Raw genomic sequence first — 17495 nt, forward strand, 5'->3', positions numbered from 1 at the left:
ACACCAGCTGTCCCCTTCCGCGTCCTCCAGAGCCCATGCAGGATGCACTTCTGAATCGATCCAAACACCCACCTCTTTGGACCCATGTCCCCTGTGCCAGCCACCCTGTGCAGGCAGGGGTCGGGGGCTGCCTGCTTTCTGGGCCCCCTCCTGCACCAATGCATTGTGCAACCCACAGAGGGGCTGAGCCTTCTCAGGGGCGGGGGGGGGGGGATTTTTAGATCTTTTCCCTTTTAACAGTGACCTTTCACGGGACGCGTTCAACATGCTGCTCTTTTTTTTACGACCAGTACAACTGAAACGCGTCCCCACCCCATCAGAAAGAGGTGAGGAAAAGACGATCGACTGAATGCTTGGTCCTGATGACCCAAGTGGACGAAAGCTGAGCACAGCCTCACTTTTTTTGCCTAAAATCTATTCCAGCACACGCCTGGGAAGCGAAGGAACCTGCTCCACGGAGCTGCCGCTACTGCGATGCGAGGGGGCCTGGGGAAAAAACCACCTTTGTGCCCCCGCCAGGCACAAGAGATGTGGACCGGCTCGGAGAGGAGCTGACACTTCGGGGGATGCCCACACCTCGGGGGTTGTGCCCACAACCTCGGGGGGTGCCCGGGCTCCGCCAAACCCCGGCGCCGGGAGGGGATGCTGCGGGGTGGGAGTCCCGGGATCGCGCTGCTCCTTGGCTCGGGAAGGAACGGGGCTACCCGGGACGGAGACACTCACCTCTTCTTCTGCACGGAGGGACTGTATTTCCCTTTGTTGCGTTTCCTGAAGAGCGAGTGCATCGCGGTCCCCGGCACGGCTCCCGCCGCGCTCCGCCTGCTCTTCCCCCGCCGCCGCCCGCAGCCTCTGCACCGCCACCGGGGCCGGGCAGCGCCGGGAGGCGGGGACGGGGCTGCACCGCCTCCTGCCTGCCTCATGCCTGCCTCCTGCCTGCCTTCTGCCTGCCTCCTGTCTGCAGCTGCCCGGCTGGGCTGGCCCGGACCGGCCTCCCCCCGTCCCCGCCCCGCAGCATCCCTCCCCGGTGCTTCCCGGCTTCCCGGAGGGTTTTGGTGGAGCCCAGCGCTCCCAGTTCCAGCCCTGCCTGAAAGGGGCTTCGGCAGGGCTGGACACCCCCCCCCCCCCCCTTCCCCCAATGTGTAGGGTCGACTGTGTCATCCCCCCCGGAGTCAGGGCATAGGTGGGGAGCGGCAGAGCAGGGAGCAGCTGGGGTGGTCCCCCAGGCCCGATGCGGCCGGGGGTGATGGGCACAGGGTGCAGGCACGGAGGGGCAGCTAAGGGCGCTTGGCTGCCTCCTCCACCAGCCTCCCTGCACGGCCCGCTTTGCCCCAGCACCTCCCGGGTGTCTTCTGTCTTTAGGAGCGACCGGTGCGCCGAGCATCACGGCTCCTTCCAGCCGCATCCGTCTCCGGGGCGTGCAGCCCCGCTCGGGAAGCTGGTGCCGGGGCAGATCCCCCCGACACAGGGGATCCCCTCCTCCCCGGGGGGCTCAGGCATACAGGCAGTAAGAAGGCAATGAGATGCCTCCCCCCAGGCCTGCTGCAGCCTAAGAGGTTTTGCTCACACATCCACAAGCACGCAGCAGTCAGTAATTAGGACCAGCTCTGGCTTTTTTATCCTGGGATTTTGTGTCCATGTGGGATTAAAGGCCTGATTGTAGCTTCCCCACCAGCCCCAAATCCTCTGCTGATTTTCATTCTGGGGGCAAGTCAGTGCACGCTGTGACCTATTGATCCCGATCCCCTGCGTGTATCAGATCGCCTCTGCTCCGGGGTGGCTTGTCCCAGGCGCCCTTAGAGAGCGCAGAGCCCTCCGGCCGGAGAGACGTTCCTGCACGGGTCCGGCTTCACCTGCCCAGGGTGCCGGGAGGCCACGGGTCCCGGCGACGACACCGCAAGGCAAGTGTATGTGTTTATATAGGAGAGTTTCCTCCATCCCGGTTCGGCGTGGGTTGTCCTCCTGGCTGCTTTTACGGGGTGAGAGGCAGTTTCCTTGCAGGGGCTGAGCACGCCGGTATGCAGCGGGGAGGGTCCGTGGCACTTGGGTGGTCCGACTGTGGTCCCCAGCATTGCCAGCCACTTCTCGGTGGTGAATTAGTCATCAGAAACCAGTGAGTCTGCGAGGCTGAAAGCCACGGCCGATGGCCCCCAGAGCCTTGAACCTGCTCGGAAGCGGGCTATCACCCTGCAAAATAGCAATGCTTTGGGTTTTCATGGCCTCGTCCAGCTGAGCATCTTCAAGCCTTTGGCGAGCAGAGACATATTTAACACGCTTGCAGGTGCCCAAGGCTGTGCCGAAGCCCGATCTGGCGGTGTCCTGGCAGGGGTGGCAGGATCCTGCCAGGATTGAGCTTCCCATGGGGTGAAACCGTGCAATGAGACTCAGACCCCCATCTGCTGCCAGGGGGGTGATGGGGTGAGGCTGGAGCAGCCCGACAGCAGCAGCCATCCCCCACCAGTCCCAAACCAGCCTGAATTGGGGCTGCTGGCCTGACCCCACACTGCCTGGGGTCGAGTTTCTGGGCTTTATCAGTTACCAGCCACGATGACTCCATTTTAAATGTAACTGAGGTTACAGCTTTGTCTTCAGGGTGCTCAGCTTCAATTTTTGCTTCCAGATAGATTCAGTTTGTGAGAATCCCCTTGGCAAGAACTGTTCATCCGATCCCCTGGTACCGGTTAATCCCTGGGGGCTGGCCAGGCTGGCAGTGCTGGGACGCTGGTGTGCTTCCCACCATGGCCACGCATCCATGCCAGGCTCCTGCCAGGGCTGAGGAGCAGACCAGGCTTTCCCTATTTTTTGGGGAAAGGAGGATTTGCCTGGTGCTGCCATTCATTAGGAGGCTGTGAGCATCCCTGTGCTGCAGAGGCAGCCCTGTCCGGCCAGGCAGCACCCGCATCCCCCACCCCGGGCAGCACGCTTTGGCTCCGATCCCAAAACAAGGGCAGGTGAGGAGGGGGAAACCCAACCCACCTACTTTTATTTTACCACGTGAAGTTCTGCACATCTTTATTTGCTCTAGAAACACTTTCTGGTTTTCGTGCTTTTGTATCCCACCCCACTCCCCCCAATATCTAGTGACAACATGTTCCCGGGTGCTCCAGGGACCGATTGCTCCTCTTCCAGCTTCCCCCCCCATGAGCTGTACACATCCCAGAGCCCCCCTTGTTCTTAAACCCTTTGCAAAGGTGAGCAGAGGCTGGGTTTAGGGATGAAATGCCTTTGCCTACCAGAGGGTGCCAGCTCTGCAGCCTTAATTCTCCTAATCTCCCCACATCTCTGGTGTGGCTCATTTTTTGTGTGCGAATGCCCTTGAGAGCTGCAAAATTGCAGCTGCTGGGTGAAACACCGGGCGGAGAGAAACTCTGTCGTAGTGGAAAACTATGTCTTATGTAAACTGCCCAGGTATTTTGCCTTGACGTTAGCTTTGGATCAGAGGCACTGTAGAAAGCCATATTGCACAGCGTGCTTTTGGGGACCTGGGGGCCTGTGGTTTGGGGGTGCTGGCAGCTCTCATGCAAGACCCAGTGCTGGCCCAAAGCACCGCACACCCTGTGCTGAGGTTTCCTCCCCAGCTGGGGTCTGCTGGAGCTGCAGCTCAGATCTGAGATGGGAGGGGAGGTTTTTTGTAGCATTTATTTTGCAAATGAGCCTTTTGGTGGCTTTACTGATGCAGCTGGTCCCCACTGTGCTCCATGCCCCCCCAGCTCCTGCTGCTGCAGGAGCCGGCACACCCCATACTGGTACCCAGACCCGGTGCCACCGGCTCTTTTGAAGTCTCGAGCATGGAGAAGTAGGGGTGTCCCGCCAGCCAGGAGCCCGTGCTGGGGAGAGAGCTTTGGCCCCATCGTGCCCGAGGAGCTGCCAGGCCCCACTGCGGGACAGCCGGGAACTCGTGGGGGGATGCCAAGCCCCAGGGGTGCTGCTCCTGGGGACACCGGGAAGGCACGCTCAGGGCTGGAGCCCACCAGGACCCCCCACAAGCTGTGCTCCCGTGACTCCTCTCCAGCCCTTAAAACACCCATTGAGCTCCTTCCATGAGGGTGAGCACCTCGACAGAGGCAGCGATATGCCAATATTGACTTAACTTGGGTAAGAAGCTCTTGAGCTGCTGCCGCGGGAGGGGAGCAGGAGAGGAGCATGTTTTATGCAACGAGATTGCATTTTCCTGGCAAGCCCTTCCCCGGCGCGGATCCCACACCCTGCTGAGCTCGCCCTGCTCCACCCTGCGCCGTCCCCATCGCCACCGGCCGAGCTGACCCCTCTGCTGAGAGGTGCAGGATGGGCATCAGCTGCTGGGGTCTTGCTCCCTGCTGACACCTCTGTGATGGGCTTGACCATCCCACCGCGTCCCACCGTCCCACCCCACGCAAGCCCATCCTAATTCGGGAAGGCATCGGGGCTTGGTGGGGCAAGCCAGCATCGTGGCAGCAGCATCCCCCTCCCCACGTGCCCCAAAAGTCACCGCGGCCCCGGTGTGTCCTGCGGTGCCGAGGGGTTTTGGGGACCCATCGCAGCAGGGGAGCCGGGTATGGGGATGCTCAGCCCTGGGGGCTTTTCAGCGGCATTTCCCAATGAAGAATTTTAGGATTTAGCTTTGGATGGGGGGATAAAAAAATTTGGAAATTTCTTCCAAAAGCTGAGACGGTGGAACACAAACTAACAGTGGTTTGGCCAAAACCTCATTTATTTTCTGGGTGGGACTTTTTGACAGTCCTTGGATGGGCCAGCTGAACCGCTTGCTCCCATATCAGGGGTTTGCTGGCTATTGGGGTGGGAAGGGAGTTCCCGCTTGCAGCTGGCGCGGTGCAGGAAAGCAGGGCACCAAAACACCTTCACGCTGCCGCTTCCTTCTCGCCAGCTCCCACGTGCGCAGGAATGCAGCCGTGCTCGTTCCTAACTGGTCCTGTGCCGGGCGAAACCTTCCTCAGCTCCGTTTAAGGCTGGTTTTGCTGTGAAATCAGCAGCCAGCCTGGCTGCTCCAGCCCCATTCCGCAGCCCCTGCGAGCCCCGATAGCTTTTTAAATGGGTCTTGTGGGATGTGGTGGCTCAAAGGTCCAAGCCCAGAGCTCCATCAAGCTGCGAGAAATAAATTGAATAAAAGAAGTGCATAGCTCCCAAGTGGAGCTGAAGGACGGGGAAGCTCCTGCCCCAGCAGGGAAGTGGCTTTTTCTGCTGCACTTGCTGGTTTGAGCCCAAGTGCCATCAAGGGAGTTAAATATTGAACAAACACTAAGCAAAAGCTGGTGCTAGCAGCCAAGCAAAACAAAGGCTGAGAGAGGCCAGTGCTCTGACTCATTTGGCATGAAAATGCAGCATAGAATAAATTAAATTTGGCTCTTCCTTATCCTCCCGGTGTGGTACAGAGCAGAGGAGCTGTGTTGTCACCAGCGGTGCAGCCGAGCACACTGGTGTGGTGGCTTTGGGGTGCTGGGGGTGCCAGGCTGGAGGCAGCAAGTGGTGGCAGGCACAGAAGGCATCAAGGAGGGATGGGGGGCATCTGCACCAAACTGGGGGGGGGGGGTTGGACAGAGGGGGACACCCCCACCTTGGCAGGTCCCTAACCTGTGTCGCCAGCCACGGCTTTCAGAAAGGCACTGAGCACGGTATGAAGGGGCTGGTGGCATCAGGATTTTAAGATCATGATGCGCTCGCTGCATCCAGGGTGGTGGCAGCTGCTCTTGGTCCTTGTTGTCCTGCCTCACAAAGGGGTGGAGAGGGTGGGGGGGATCCCAGGTCCCCAGGGGGGACACTCAGGTGTCCCTTCCTCCTCCTGCGTGTCATGGTGCTGCAGACCTGGACACCCGTGCGGGAGCCCTGGTCTTGTGGGAGCTCAGAGGTGAGCCACGTGCCCCTGGAGACCCAAACCATCGCAGTCGTCCCAGTGCTGAAGGGCAGCATCACCCGTGGCCAAGATCCTGGCCGGGGTGTCCCAAGGCAGGGTCTGCCCTGGCACAGGCTCCCCAGGAGCCATGGAAAGGGAGAAAAAGGTCAAGCCTCCACGGCAGGTTTTGGCCCGTGATGTAAAGGCTGAGAATTTCCGGGGTGTAATGTTTGCATCTGTATAAATATGCAGATGGAGCGCACCCATGGGCAGCTGCCTCTGATGGGCGAGGGAGATAATGCTCCGCTTCCGCCAGCACGGAAACTCTCCGAGGAAAGGGCAAGGCAGAGCCTTGCTTCCCCAGCGCTCCTCGCTCCCCAGCACGCCTCCATGATTCACCCCACGAGCCCAGCTCGGGGCAAGCTGTGACCCCCCCCCCGACTGTTGTGGGCAAGTGGGGGGACGCATCCGTGGGCCGTCCCTGTGGGCTGCCAGTGGCTGCAAGGAGGGAGACGGAAACGATGCCCCAGGGCACCGGGTACCTCGTGGGAGCTGGACCTCTGGCAACCAGGGCAGGATTGGGGTGGCCTCGCCATCCCCACGGCCCCTGGGCGCTGTCCTGCCCCGGAGCAGGGTGACGCCGCCTTTGACAATCCCAACCGGTGAGACCGGGAGAGGCCAGCTCAGCCCCGAGCCGGCCGCGGCACCCCGACACCCCTGCTCCTGCCCGCTCCCAGCGGTTTCGGCAAACCCTGCCGCCCGTCCTCTCCCAGCGCCAGAAACCGGTCCCGGGGCTCACGCCCGGCACCGCCCGGCCCCGGGTTGCGACAGCCCCGGGAGCAGGTGGCTCTCCCCGCACCGGCGTGGGGTGCCGGCACCCCTCGGCAGGAGGGTTCGCTGGGCTGGGGAAGGTTCGTGCATCCCAAACGCATCACGGGGTGCCTCTATATGGACAGGGGTCCTGGCCAGGGATGCATGGCAGCGGGCTGGCTCGGGGCAGGGTGTAAAGCAGACCTGCGCCCCGAACGATGCATAGGCACAAAGCCCCAGTGGTGGTGGCTGTCCCGGGGGGAGGACTGTGCCTCCTCGGGGGACTGTCACCGGGCTGGGACGTGGCCGGTGAAAAGGATTTTGGCACCGGCCCATCCTGCACAGTCACTTGGAAAGGATGCTGAGCGGGATCAGCCTTAATTCACCCCCTTCTCCCAGGCAGCTTCGTTCACGCCCGGCGAGAAGTGCCTGCGGGCTGTCACCCCGGGCACGGGCACATCCTTCTGGGTGGCTGCCGTGTCCGCCCGCCAGCCTCCTCCCTCCTCTTCGTCACAGCCAGGGCAGCTGTATTGACCCCAAGGACTGAGGTGTCCTGGCTGGGGCTGGAGATGCCACCGGCCACCACCGAGTCCCCAGACACCCACCGTGCCCAACGCCCGCGGGACGCCTCGGCTCAGGGCTGGGCAGCAGTGGCCAGACAGACAGACAGATTGCCACCATCTCTACCATTTGATGTTTTCCCCAGTCAGTCCCCAAGTGTCCCAGCATTACCTGGAGCTGGGGGGAGTGGCGGGCTCAGGACCTGGCCCTTGGTGGGGCTAGCAGCTTTCCTGGACCATGTGGGACGGGGACAGATAGATGCATTTCGTAATCCCCGGGAGTCACCTAATCCCCAGGTCCCGGCCACCCCAGGCTGGTGCCATGGGACCATGCCTGATGGGGAGAGGGAGAAATAAAATACGCATCATGCAGTGGATTGATGCTTAGTTGTGTTTTTTCCACCACCCCGAATCAGGGACCTGTCTGCCCGTCCTGCTGTCTGTCCATCCCACCCACAACTGGATACAGGGAAGCACAATGGGACCGGCTGTGAACTCACCACTCCGGGATAATTTATATGGATGAGCCCACCCCACTTCAAACAGTTTCCATCTGCTCACCGGCGCTCACTCCCAGGGCTTTCCTAATAGTCTAAAGGATTGTCTGGATGCTGGGGTATGCCCAGGCGACCTTAAACAGGGGGGATAAAAAAAACCCATGCAAGAATTGTGCCCCACATTATATAAATAATCAGAAATGCTGAAGCCTGCTGGCAGCGGCTGGGGAGGAGGGGAGCAGTGCGTGTCACCGCAGCCCGGGCTTAATGCAGGTCGGCAACGCCCGCAATTGGCTTTAAACAGTTTGTGGTGGCAGGTTAACCATCGATTATAACCATCGTTAATGATTATAACCATCATTAACAGCCACTGCAAGTGCAAGGCGAGGAGGGGACCTCAGTGGTAGGGGAGTGAAGGGGTCATCCTGCTGAAATAAATGCTCAGGTTATTGAACTAAGGGGCCGTGCTGGGCAGGGAGAGCGGGACGCATGCTCCGCTGACGGCCGCACACCGGTGATGGGACACCTTTGCTGGGTCCCACGGAGGAGGCGTTCGCCGTGCCGTGACCTGAGCAGCTCCGACCCCGGAGGGAGGCTCAGACCTGCCGGCTGGAATTAGCCGTACGGCAGCATCCCCGGGCAGCGGCACAGCTGCTCCGTGCCCGGTCAGCACCACAGAACTGGAGACATTGGCAGGTTTTAGCCGGGGGGAGCCAGGAGAGGGGCGATCACATGCTTGCCCGCCTGGGATTAGATGTAGCTGGCTGCAGCGGTGAGCCATGCCAGGGAGCCGTGCCGGCCGCTGGCACTCTGAGCCCATGGCCCTGGGCAGCAGGAGCCGGCCGCGGCAGCCCTAAGGGCTCGGCGGGGACGGGTGGCCCCGGATGATGTCCTACCTCCAGCCCCCTGGCCGCGACCTGGAGCGCTTCGATGGGCTTTCTCTCATTTACTGGTAAGCAGGGCAGGATGCTGCCACGCCGGGAATGGGGGCACCGCTCGGCGTTTCGGACCCCATCTTTGGGAACAGCGTTGTGGAGGATATGTTCAGTGACCCCGTGTTTTTTTGGCGGGGTTTAATTCAATTCATTTTGGTAGCCCCTCTCCGGAGGGCAGGATCTTGTGGGAGTCCCACAGCACCCACATCCAAGCTTCCCTGGGAGGGAGAGCACACAGGTGAGGCTGGTATCAGCCAGGGGTGGGGAAGGGGACTTATTTTGCAGGCAGCAGCTGGGAAAGCACCCACAGCCTCTGCAAGCTATTGTGGGTGCTCTTGCTTCTGTTGCAGCCCCGGGGCTGGGCTCTCCCATCTGGCAAAACCAGCCCCCCCGCCAAAGGGACCGTGTTCACCCTGTGCCGGTGCCTGGGGGACAGGCGGGTGCGGAGCGGGGACCCCCATGTGGGTGCGGGGAAGGTGGCGGGCATGGCGGAGGGGATGTGAGGTGAAGGCGGGTGCTGAGCAGCTGCAGATGTCTATGTAGGGCAGAGAGAGCCGGCGGGAGTGCGGCTGCGGCCGGGGCCAGGGTTCAGAGCGTGCGGCTTTAGCCGATTAACTGGGGGTCAGTGGGCCGGATCCAGAGCCGGCAGGGGCCCTGGCAGGCTCTTGGAGCCATCCTGAGACTTGGCAGAGGCTTTCTTGGGCTGGCTGAGACTTGGTGTCCCCCCCGGGGACTGAGAGCCCCGGGCACCCTGCAGTCACCGGGGACCATGGACGCTGCTGGGGCACGATCCGTCTCCTGCTGAAGTAAGTCATTGGAGTGAGGGCTGGGGGGGTTGCGGGGCGGGCAGCACCCCACGCGGGTGCAGGCAGGCTGGGGAGGGCAGAACCCTGGGGCGACAGCTACCTTCATCTGCGAGTTTGGTTTGGGGTCCTATGCCGATGCTTCCCCGCTGCTTTTGGGTGCAGAAAAGGCAGAATCTGTTGCTGCTCAGAAGGAGGTAGCACAGGACAGGCTTGACCTTGTGGGGTGTGTTTTGGGGAGCACTGCCAGGTCGGTGCCACTGATGGGTGCTGACGTTATGGGGCCGTGGTGTGTGTATGGGGGCAGGCAGAGCTACACCCCTGCCCGGCAGCATCAGCAGCCTCACCAGAGTCCCCCGGGCATCCCTGGCCCCACAGGGCTGCTAAGACCCACTTCCCTGCACTCGCAAGGCAAAAATGTTCAGAAACCATTTTCTACCACAGAAATCTGCTTACATGCCGGGGTTTTGGGTTGAAACCTCTCCCAGCTTTGTCGGCTGGGATGTGCTTTGCGTGGATAGAGAGCCTCGGCCGAGGGGCAGCCGGCTTTGTGCCGGGGGACCGGCCCCCGCATGTGACGGGTGCCAGATGTGCCGGCTGGTGTTCGGCTGTCTGGCGGCTCCGCCGGGATGCGGCGGAGGGTGGCGAGCAGATGGCGGGGAGATAACACCTCCCTGGTGCTCCGATAAGTATGGCCCCGCTCTGCCGCTGATTAAAAGATTAATTTCAGAGTTTGAAATAGGAATTTAATAAATAAACATGAGCTGCCAGTGGGACCTCATCAAGAGGGCACGGGGTGGCGATCGCTGCGGTTGGACCAGCGGCTTGTCCCTCAGCACCGGTTTCTCCGGGCAGTGATGCTGGCGTGACCCTACGGGGTTCTCCCGTATGGCTTCGCTCCTCCGAAGAGCGGCTGCTGGAGGCTGTAAGCAGGCTTTGCAATGGCGGCTTTTGTGCAGGAGCTTTGCCAGACCCAGCGGGAAATAAAACAGGCCCAAAGGTGCCCATTGATGCTGGGCAGGTCTGGTGGCTGGTAGCTGGACCACGCTGTGTGTGTGCTGGGTGGGTGCGGACCCGCTGCCGGCTCCTCACCAGGCACGGCTGGGGTGCAGGGCCAGTCCGGCGCTTGCTCCAATCCTCTTTGTGTTATTGTTGCTGTCGTGTTTATGGCTTGTGCCGGGGTCTGGGTTTGAGCACGAGGACGTTCACAGCTTGAGGATGGGTCAAAGCTCTTCCCAAGCCTCTGCTGTGCTCCCAGCTAGGTGGCACATCCTGAAATCTTTCCCAAAAATATGTTGTTTTCCCATGTTTCCATACCCAGCCATTTCCCTCCCCTCCTTCTTTCCATCTTCTTTCTTATGGATTCACTTGGGTGAGTTTCCTGCCATCATTCTCATGCTTTTCCGCAATTAATTTGGGGAGGACAGACCAGTGGCCTGGTCGGCAGAGCAGGGTCCACAGCCCCCACCAGCAACTGTCCCCTGTTAATAAGTTTATAACCAGTCCAATCCCACAGCCCAGGGGATTTAGAAAGGCAGGGAGGTTTATAATCCTGTTAACCCTTCACAGGAACTGATGCCCAAAGTGGGGCCGCAGCACGAGTCCCCAAGCAGAGCAGCAGATCACCTACCTCATGGGAAGGGGAGGAGGAGGAGGGAGGGAGGGAGGAAGGTTTCCCCACCTGCAAGATGCCACTGCGCCTTGGTCCTGCTGGGGCAAAAATGAAGAGAGCTTGTTCGAGCGTTAAATTGCATTAATCCCTATCTTAAGTGGGTACATCCTAGGTCTGGGCTGGAGCAGATGCTGGGGGACACTTACCTTGGCTGAGTACGGGGCTCTGGCATAAACACCTTTCCCCAAAACCTCAGGCAGACCAAGCCTGACCTCACTTCCACATGAAGCAGCCTCTCTTCCTAATTACTGCAGGACAGGCTAATTAAAGAGGCCCTTTTGCCTATTCCTCAACCAAAGCCTTTCAGAGCAGCCTGGGAATAGCTGTATGTCGATGGAGGGGTCTGTCCAAGGGAAAACACTCGTAACCCCTCTCCAAGCTCCAGCGGTCTCTGAGACCAGCTCTGCCAGGCAGACATCTGTGGGCTGAGCTTCTTCTGGGTGAGAAGCATCTCCAGAAAACATTCCACCTCGGTTGACTTGATGCATACCTTTCAGGTGGGCTCAGCTTCCTCCTGGAAGCCCCTGTCCCCACCGGGGTGTAGGTGATGGGCAGCAGAGACCTGACTTTCAGACTGCAAATACTCATTGGGATCAATCCCTCATGTTGAAGAAATCCACTAGCTGAGAAGGACATTGGAACACGGGATGAAGTTTAGAGAAGGGGTTGAAGAATGGAAAAGCTGGGCCAGCAGTGAGGGACGGTATCTCCACCTGCCTGTGGTCTTGGTGGCCGGGTGGTACTGCCTCATGGGGCAGATGCACTGGGAGAAGGGGGTCTGTCTCCTTGAATGGTGAGGAGATGCATCCAGCCTGGGGGGGGGAGATACCTTCCCTCAACAGATGAAGAGAGCAAGCATTGGGAAAACCGCCTCAGCTTTCACACCTCCACACCTCTCCGTCTTTAGACTAACGAGCAGGTTTGGGTTCAGACAGGAGTGAAGGGTGACCCACCACCACAAGCAGTGGGGAGATGAAATGCTCCCCGGGAGCCACCCCCTGACCTCTGCAGCCAGAAGAGACCCGTGCTCAGCTGCAGGGAGTGGAGCTGGGTCGGCGAGAAGGTTGGTAGGATGAGGTAGGGCTGCTACGGTCTCTGGCTTGCCTCGGAGGAAGGGCAGGTCCCTTTTCCTCCTGGTCTGGAGGACTGAGCCCCTTTGCAAGGAAGGGACACTGTGGGCATGAGGTGTGCGACAATGACCAGGGCTGGCCGTCCACCTGGGGGAGGAGGGGATGGGTGTGCAACCACGCAGGTGGTGGTGGTGGGAAGCAGTAGCTGCCCCTGGGCAGCCTCTCTGGTCCCCTGGGATCCCGCTCTGTGCCCCAGAGGAAGGAGCACTGAGATCTGCACGGCTCTCAGGAGGAGGAAGGTGCCCGCGGGGTGTGGAGACGTCGATGTCTGACTGCTGCCAGCCCAGCAGCCATGCTCCTGGGGATGAGGTTTCACCACGAGTGATGTCACTGGGAAGAAGCGGGACCCCGGGCTTGGGGGAGCGGCGTCACCCCGCCAGGACTGGCAGAACCGCTTCATCTGCTACCGCCCCTCTGCCCGCCTGCGGGCGGGTGGCCAGGGAGCTGCTGGTGCCAGGGCTGGGACGGGTGCACGGAGCTGCTGGTCCCTGGGTGCTCCCCATAATACCTGCCTGCTTTCTTCACCAGTAAGTTTGGCAGCATGGTTTTGTTTGGATACAAGTTACTCATGGGGAGATTCCGATTGGGCACAAGAGGAAAATTTCTCACCATGAGAGCAATCAGCCATTGGAATAATCTCCCCAGGGAAGCGGTGAATTCCCCAACACTGGACACTTTTAAGGTCCAGCTGGACAGGGTGCTGGGCCATCTTGCCTAGACTGTGCTTTTGCCAAGAAAGTTTGGACCAGATGATCCTTGACGTCCCTTCCAACCTGCTATTCTATGTTTGTTCCCTCTTCTGTTCAGACTTGTCTGTGAACGGCCCTCATCTTATGAGCTCATCTGAAGCAACTCCACAGGCAATATTTATGAAAACAATGTGGGCTGCACCGTGATTGTAGACAGTGGGCAGTTGCTTCCCAGCTCCATAGCAGCCAATTTATTTTGTTTGATTTATTATCAACGCTTTGTAGCTGATCCTGTAAGCAGCACAGTTGCATTTGTCTGTTTTCTAATCAGATGTAAATGCCTCTTCAGCCTACGCTAATTTTGTTTTGTCATGCAACAAATGTTGAGCCATTATTAAGCAAGTGCCCAACGCTGCCCGGGCAGCCCTTTGCTCCCACTGCAGCTCCCAGTGTTGGTGGGATACAGGCAGAGACCATAACACAGTGCCCTGCTGAGGGCTGCACCCTCCCACCTCAAAACTTCTTACTGCCACTTTCCAGAGCCGAAAGCCCTCAGACAGACCTCACTGTCGCCGCAGGATGTCTTTCCACCTCTAATTCCCACCCACGCAAACCTGCTCAGACCCTGTTCCTCTGCTAAGCTGTGGAGAGAGGCTCCCTGCGGGCTTGGTGACGCGGCTGTCAGCACAACCCCCCCGTCCCCAGGTCTGGCATCCTTGTGCCGCTGTTTTGCCGAGTCCGGGATCCTGCCTGGAGCCACCACCTATTTAGGGTGATTTGGTCCTGGCTGAATCACCTGATTCGGTCAGGGATGCTCGCTGTGGGATCTGGCCAGGCTGGGCATCCCTGTCCGGCCATACCCGGGCTCGGCTGCTCCCTGCACCAAGGGCGGCCAAGCCCGGCTGCCGCGACTGCGTGGCTGGTGTGGGGCAAACCCCTCCCAGTTCACTGGCAGGGCTGAGAGCACCATGTCCTTGTACCTGGTCCTTTCCCTTCACTTTCTCATTTTGCCCTGTGTTTCTGCCAGAGGTGTACCTCTTCGCTTCTCTTCTCATGCTCACCAACACGCCTGTCCCTGTAGTTGGGTCTTCTCTCTTTCTGTAGCTACTTTTCACCATAAATCTCACAATTCCCTATCCTGCAGCCAGCACTGACCGCAGTGAGTGCCTGCCCGCAAGGAGCCAGCCCTGGTTTGTGGGAACAACCACACACGGCTCCTGCAGCTGCAAGTGTGATTCGGTGGCTGCCGTTCACCTCCTTCGGTGCTCATGTCGGGTCTTTCCCGAGAAGCAGGGAAGGAAGGAGACAGAAGGCAGACCAAGGAAGAAATGTAGAAGAGCCTTTTGTCCACAGACAGGCTAAAGGCTGCTTTCCCAGAAGGTCCTTTGACCAACACGTAGAGGAGAGGTGGATAATAACGTAGCAGAGAATTGCATTTGCTCGTGATTTTCTGTTGGATAGAAAAGAAACTTTCATCATTTTTGTTGCATCCCTACCTAAGCCATTACTTTATATTTCTGATCCTAATGGTGCTTTCTAAAGCAAGAAGACTGAAATCTCCTGCCTTGGGTACTGAAGGGGAGGGAGACTTGAGGCAGTTCTCCCCTCAGGCAGCACATGGCTTGGCTGGAGGCAGGGAGGATTGCATAACTGTATTTAGGAGAAAATCCAAATTTAAAATGTGCTGCCAGGAAAACTCAGCAGGGAGAGAAGCAGGAGAGAGCATCCTTCCCATGGAGTCTGCAGACCTTCACAAAGGGATTGAAGACTAACACTTGAAAGTCCAGGAGCTGGTCATTTCAAAAGCCTGGAAGTCCAGAGGTGCTGTGTGTCCTGGGGCAAACAGCCCTGCTCTGGCGCAGCGATATATGCGGACCCTCTTCAGTTGGGGAAGCGGTGGAGTTCTCTTCTTGGCTGTCCCACCAGCAGATAGACATCTCCTTTGACATGCTGGAGATGTTTCTTTAGTTCTTGTTTCAGACGAGGTGGCTTTTCTACTTGCCAACGGAGCTCCACGGGCTGTGGCTTGGGTTGCAAAAGCCTTCCAGATATTTTTGCCATCAGTCAGTGCTGAAGGCTTAGTTGCATGAAAAGATAGGTTCCTGGGTTTTAGCCACAATGTTGGGGCTGGAATAACTGAGAACACCGATGGCTCTACTTCTTTGCCTGTATGGCCTTAACATGACCTAGAGATGACCCTACCTGAGAGGACAAGCTGCAAAGAACTGTTTGGCTGGGGAGAGCACTCACTGAACTCCTCAAATTCATATGAAAGTGTGTTTCACAAGACACGAGCCTTGAGTAATGTCTTCCCACACAATTTTGCATTTTCTGCTGGACATCTCTCTGCCCCCCGTGTTGACCACGTGGTGCCAACACTCCCATTGACATGAAAACCAGGACCTCCACCTATTGTGGACCCAGCGCTGTTTGCTTGTAGTCTGGGTAGGAAGGGCAAGGGGAGACTTGAATGATGAGGAAAAAAATAACTTTACTGTTGATTGTGCTTGTTTCAGCCATCCTCTTCCCCTCTTTTCTTTCTGAAACCCAGACAAATACATTGCCACCATCTTTTCCACCCGCTTCCTCTTGGTGGTGGTCAAAGTTTGGTGGTTTGGAGAAGGTGCAATGCCCTGGAGGAGGCAGGATGGTGTGTAGGGCACAGCCAGCCCCAGTAAGAGCCTGCTTTGCCTCCTTGCTCCTCGTCAGGAAGCAGCAGCTCAGCCGGCTGCTGTGGGATGGGGGAAGAGCACTGGCACAGTCGCCGGTCCGTAACCCGCTCCCTTTCTGTGCCTCCCCCCAGAGCTCCCAGTTTCTCTCTCCCCCAGTTTCCCCTTCATGATCTCTTAGAAAAACGTATTGGAAATGCATCTGACTTGTGCTATGTTTTGCTGTTGGCATTTTTTTACCTTATGATCCTGCTCTAAGACTTATTTTGATTCCACTCGTAGCTTCACCCATCCTTGCTTATACATGCTAGTGTTAAGTAAAGCTGACTGATACACTTTCACTCAACTTTTTGTATTAAAAATATTTTTTTCAAGCAAAAATAACTTTTTACATAGAAAAAAAATACATTTTTTCAATGAGTTTTCAAACTCATTTTTCTAGCAGTCAACGAAAAGGTGGACATGCAAGTTAAGCACATGTTTATACGCTGTCCAGCCCTGTGGTGTTAATTCGTGCTCCTTCCATTCACCCATTTATTTAAAAATGTCAAGTCTTGCCAGCAGTTCCCTGGGGTAAGAAGCCTGGGCTTTCCAGCTGGATTTACTGTAAGTAAGTTGCTCAGCTAGGTCCCCGCTCAGTAAAGAGCTTGAGCATATGGCGTATCTCCTTTGCCAGTGGGATGTTTGCCTTCAACACCGGTTACGCAGAGCAGGACTGGAACTCTCGGGCAGGTTATATGTGGCTATAAATCCTTCCTGAATGTGAGCCTGAGTTTTAAAACACTGAAAAACTTCTGCAATTATTTTCCTGAAACTTTCTCTAAATAAGACAGGTGTTAATTGGCAGGAGCAGCATCAGCATCTGATGCTTTTGCCAGGGTCAGCCTGTGTTTTGGAAGATGGAGTCGAGGCTTTGAGAGTTTGGAGATCAACTTGGCCCTGTTCCTCTTCCCTGAGGGCCTCTTCGATTCGATTTTCATTTACTTTACCACCTTGCAGACAAACGTGTGGTTTATTGCAACATCCCACCCAGCCGGTATGAAGCATCAGCACAGGAGAAGGGCAAGCATCGCTCTGGGCGCCGCTGGCAGCGGTTGGACAGACCATGGTTGGTGGGACCATGGTTGGGCTGCTGAAGGATTTGGTTTTGAAGGTCCTGAGCCCCAAACAAACATGTCCACTTAATGTTGAGTGTGGAAATTGTTCCCTGAGATGCAGAAACCCGTATGGATGAATTACTGAATTGCCAGGCAGGGAAATTCTCCCGTTTGCCTGCACTTTTTGGGTCGGGCTGGCCTGGCTCCAGCGAGCTCTCCTGCAGCCCCTCTGAAGCTGGTCAGAGAGGTCACCTTGTCCTGTTGACATTGCCTCCAGTGCTTGTGCTATCCCTTCCCTTCAGCAGCACTGATTTGTTCCAGCCAAGGCCCGTGACTCAAAGGGGTACTTCTGTGAATTAATTTATTAGTAGAGTCTCAAAGGACCTCAGAAGGTTGTACGCCGAATTTTGGTGGTGGGACAGGAATCGCCAGGTGCTTGGACCCTCCTGCCTTAATGGAGCATGATGTTCAGCTCTCCGTACCCTGAACATTGTCTGCGGGATGACAGGAGAAAGAGCATCTCCCTGCCGTTGAGTTGCTGCGAGGAGTACCTTTGTGAGGCTCTCGGTGCAGAGAAGGCTGCAGCCATGCAGCAGACTGGGAAATGGCCCCACGTACAACTCCTCGTGCTTAGCCTGATTTGGCCAAAGCCTTTATGCAGATGCAGACTAGGTGCTGGGCATGCCTTGCTTTGGTGGGGTGCGCATAATGTATCGCCTGGTGCAGCTACGTTTGATATCTAGTTGGCAGTATTTATCCATATTTTGATCTTGAAGCTAAAAGAATTCAGTTTTTAGAAGCATTTTGGC

General features: G+C 57.7%; 2 protein-coding genes across 5 annotated transcripts in view; one reads left to right on the top strand and one right to left on the bottom strand.

The window, feature by feature from the left end:
- Positions 1 to 911, bottom strand: part of PPL (periplakin) — a 28040-nt gene extending 27129 nt beyond the window's left edge. Inside the window, exon 1 of the mRNA XM_030001791.2 lies at positions 724 to 911. Within this exon, the coding sequence (XP_029857651.1) occupies positions 724 to 785 (62 nt within the window). The 5' untranslated portion in view covers positions 786 to 911. The remainder of the gene's footprint in view (positions 1 to 723) is intronic.
- Positions 912 to 1803: 892 nt separating this feature from the next.
- The window catches only part of LOC115335787 (syntaxin-binding protein 4-like), a 54250-nt gene continuing 38558 nt past the window's right edge, over positions 1804 to 17495 (top strand). Inside the window, exon 1 of one of the 4 annotated variants that reach the window (XM_030001992.2) lies at positions 1804 to 1898. Coding sequence is in view for 1 of the 4 variants with exons in the window: in XM_030001989.2 (XP_029857849.1) it covers positions 8576 to 8643 (68 nt within the window). In the remaining 3 variants the exon portion in view is untranslated. Of the gene's footprint in view, positions 1899 to 8428; positions 8644 to 9230; positions 9433 to 17495 lie in introns of those variants that run through there. The other 3 variants (XR_003921532.1, XM_030001989.2, XM_030001991.2) reach the window with 3 other exon arrangements.

This window comes from Aquila chrysaetos, chromosome 25, assembly GCF_900496995.4.
Source record: "Aquila chrysaetos chrysaetos chromosome 25, bAquChr1.4, whole genome shotgun sequence".
NCBI lineage: Eukaryota > Metazoa > Chordata > Aves > Accipitriformes > Accipitridae > Aquila > Aquila chrysaetos.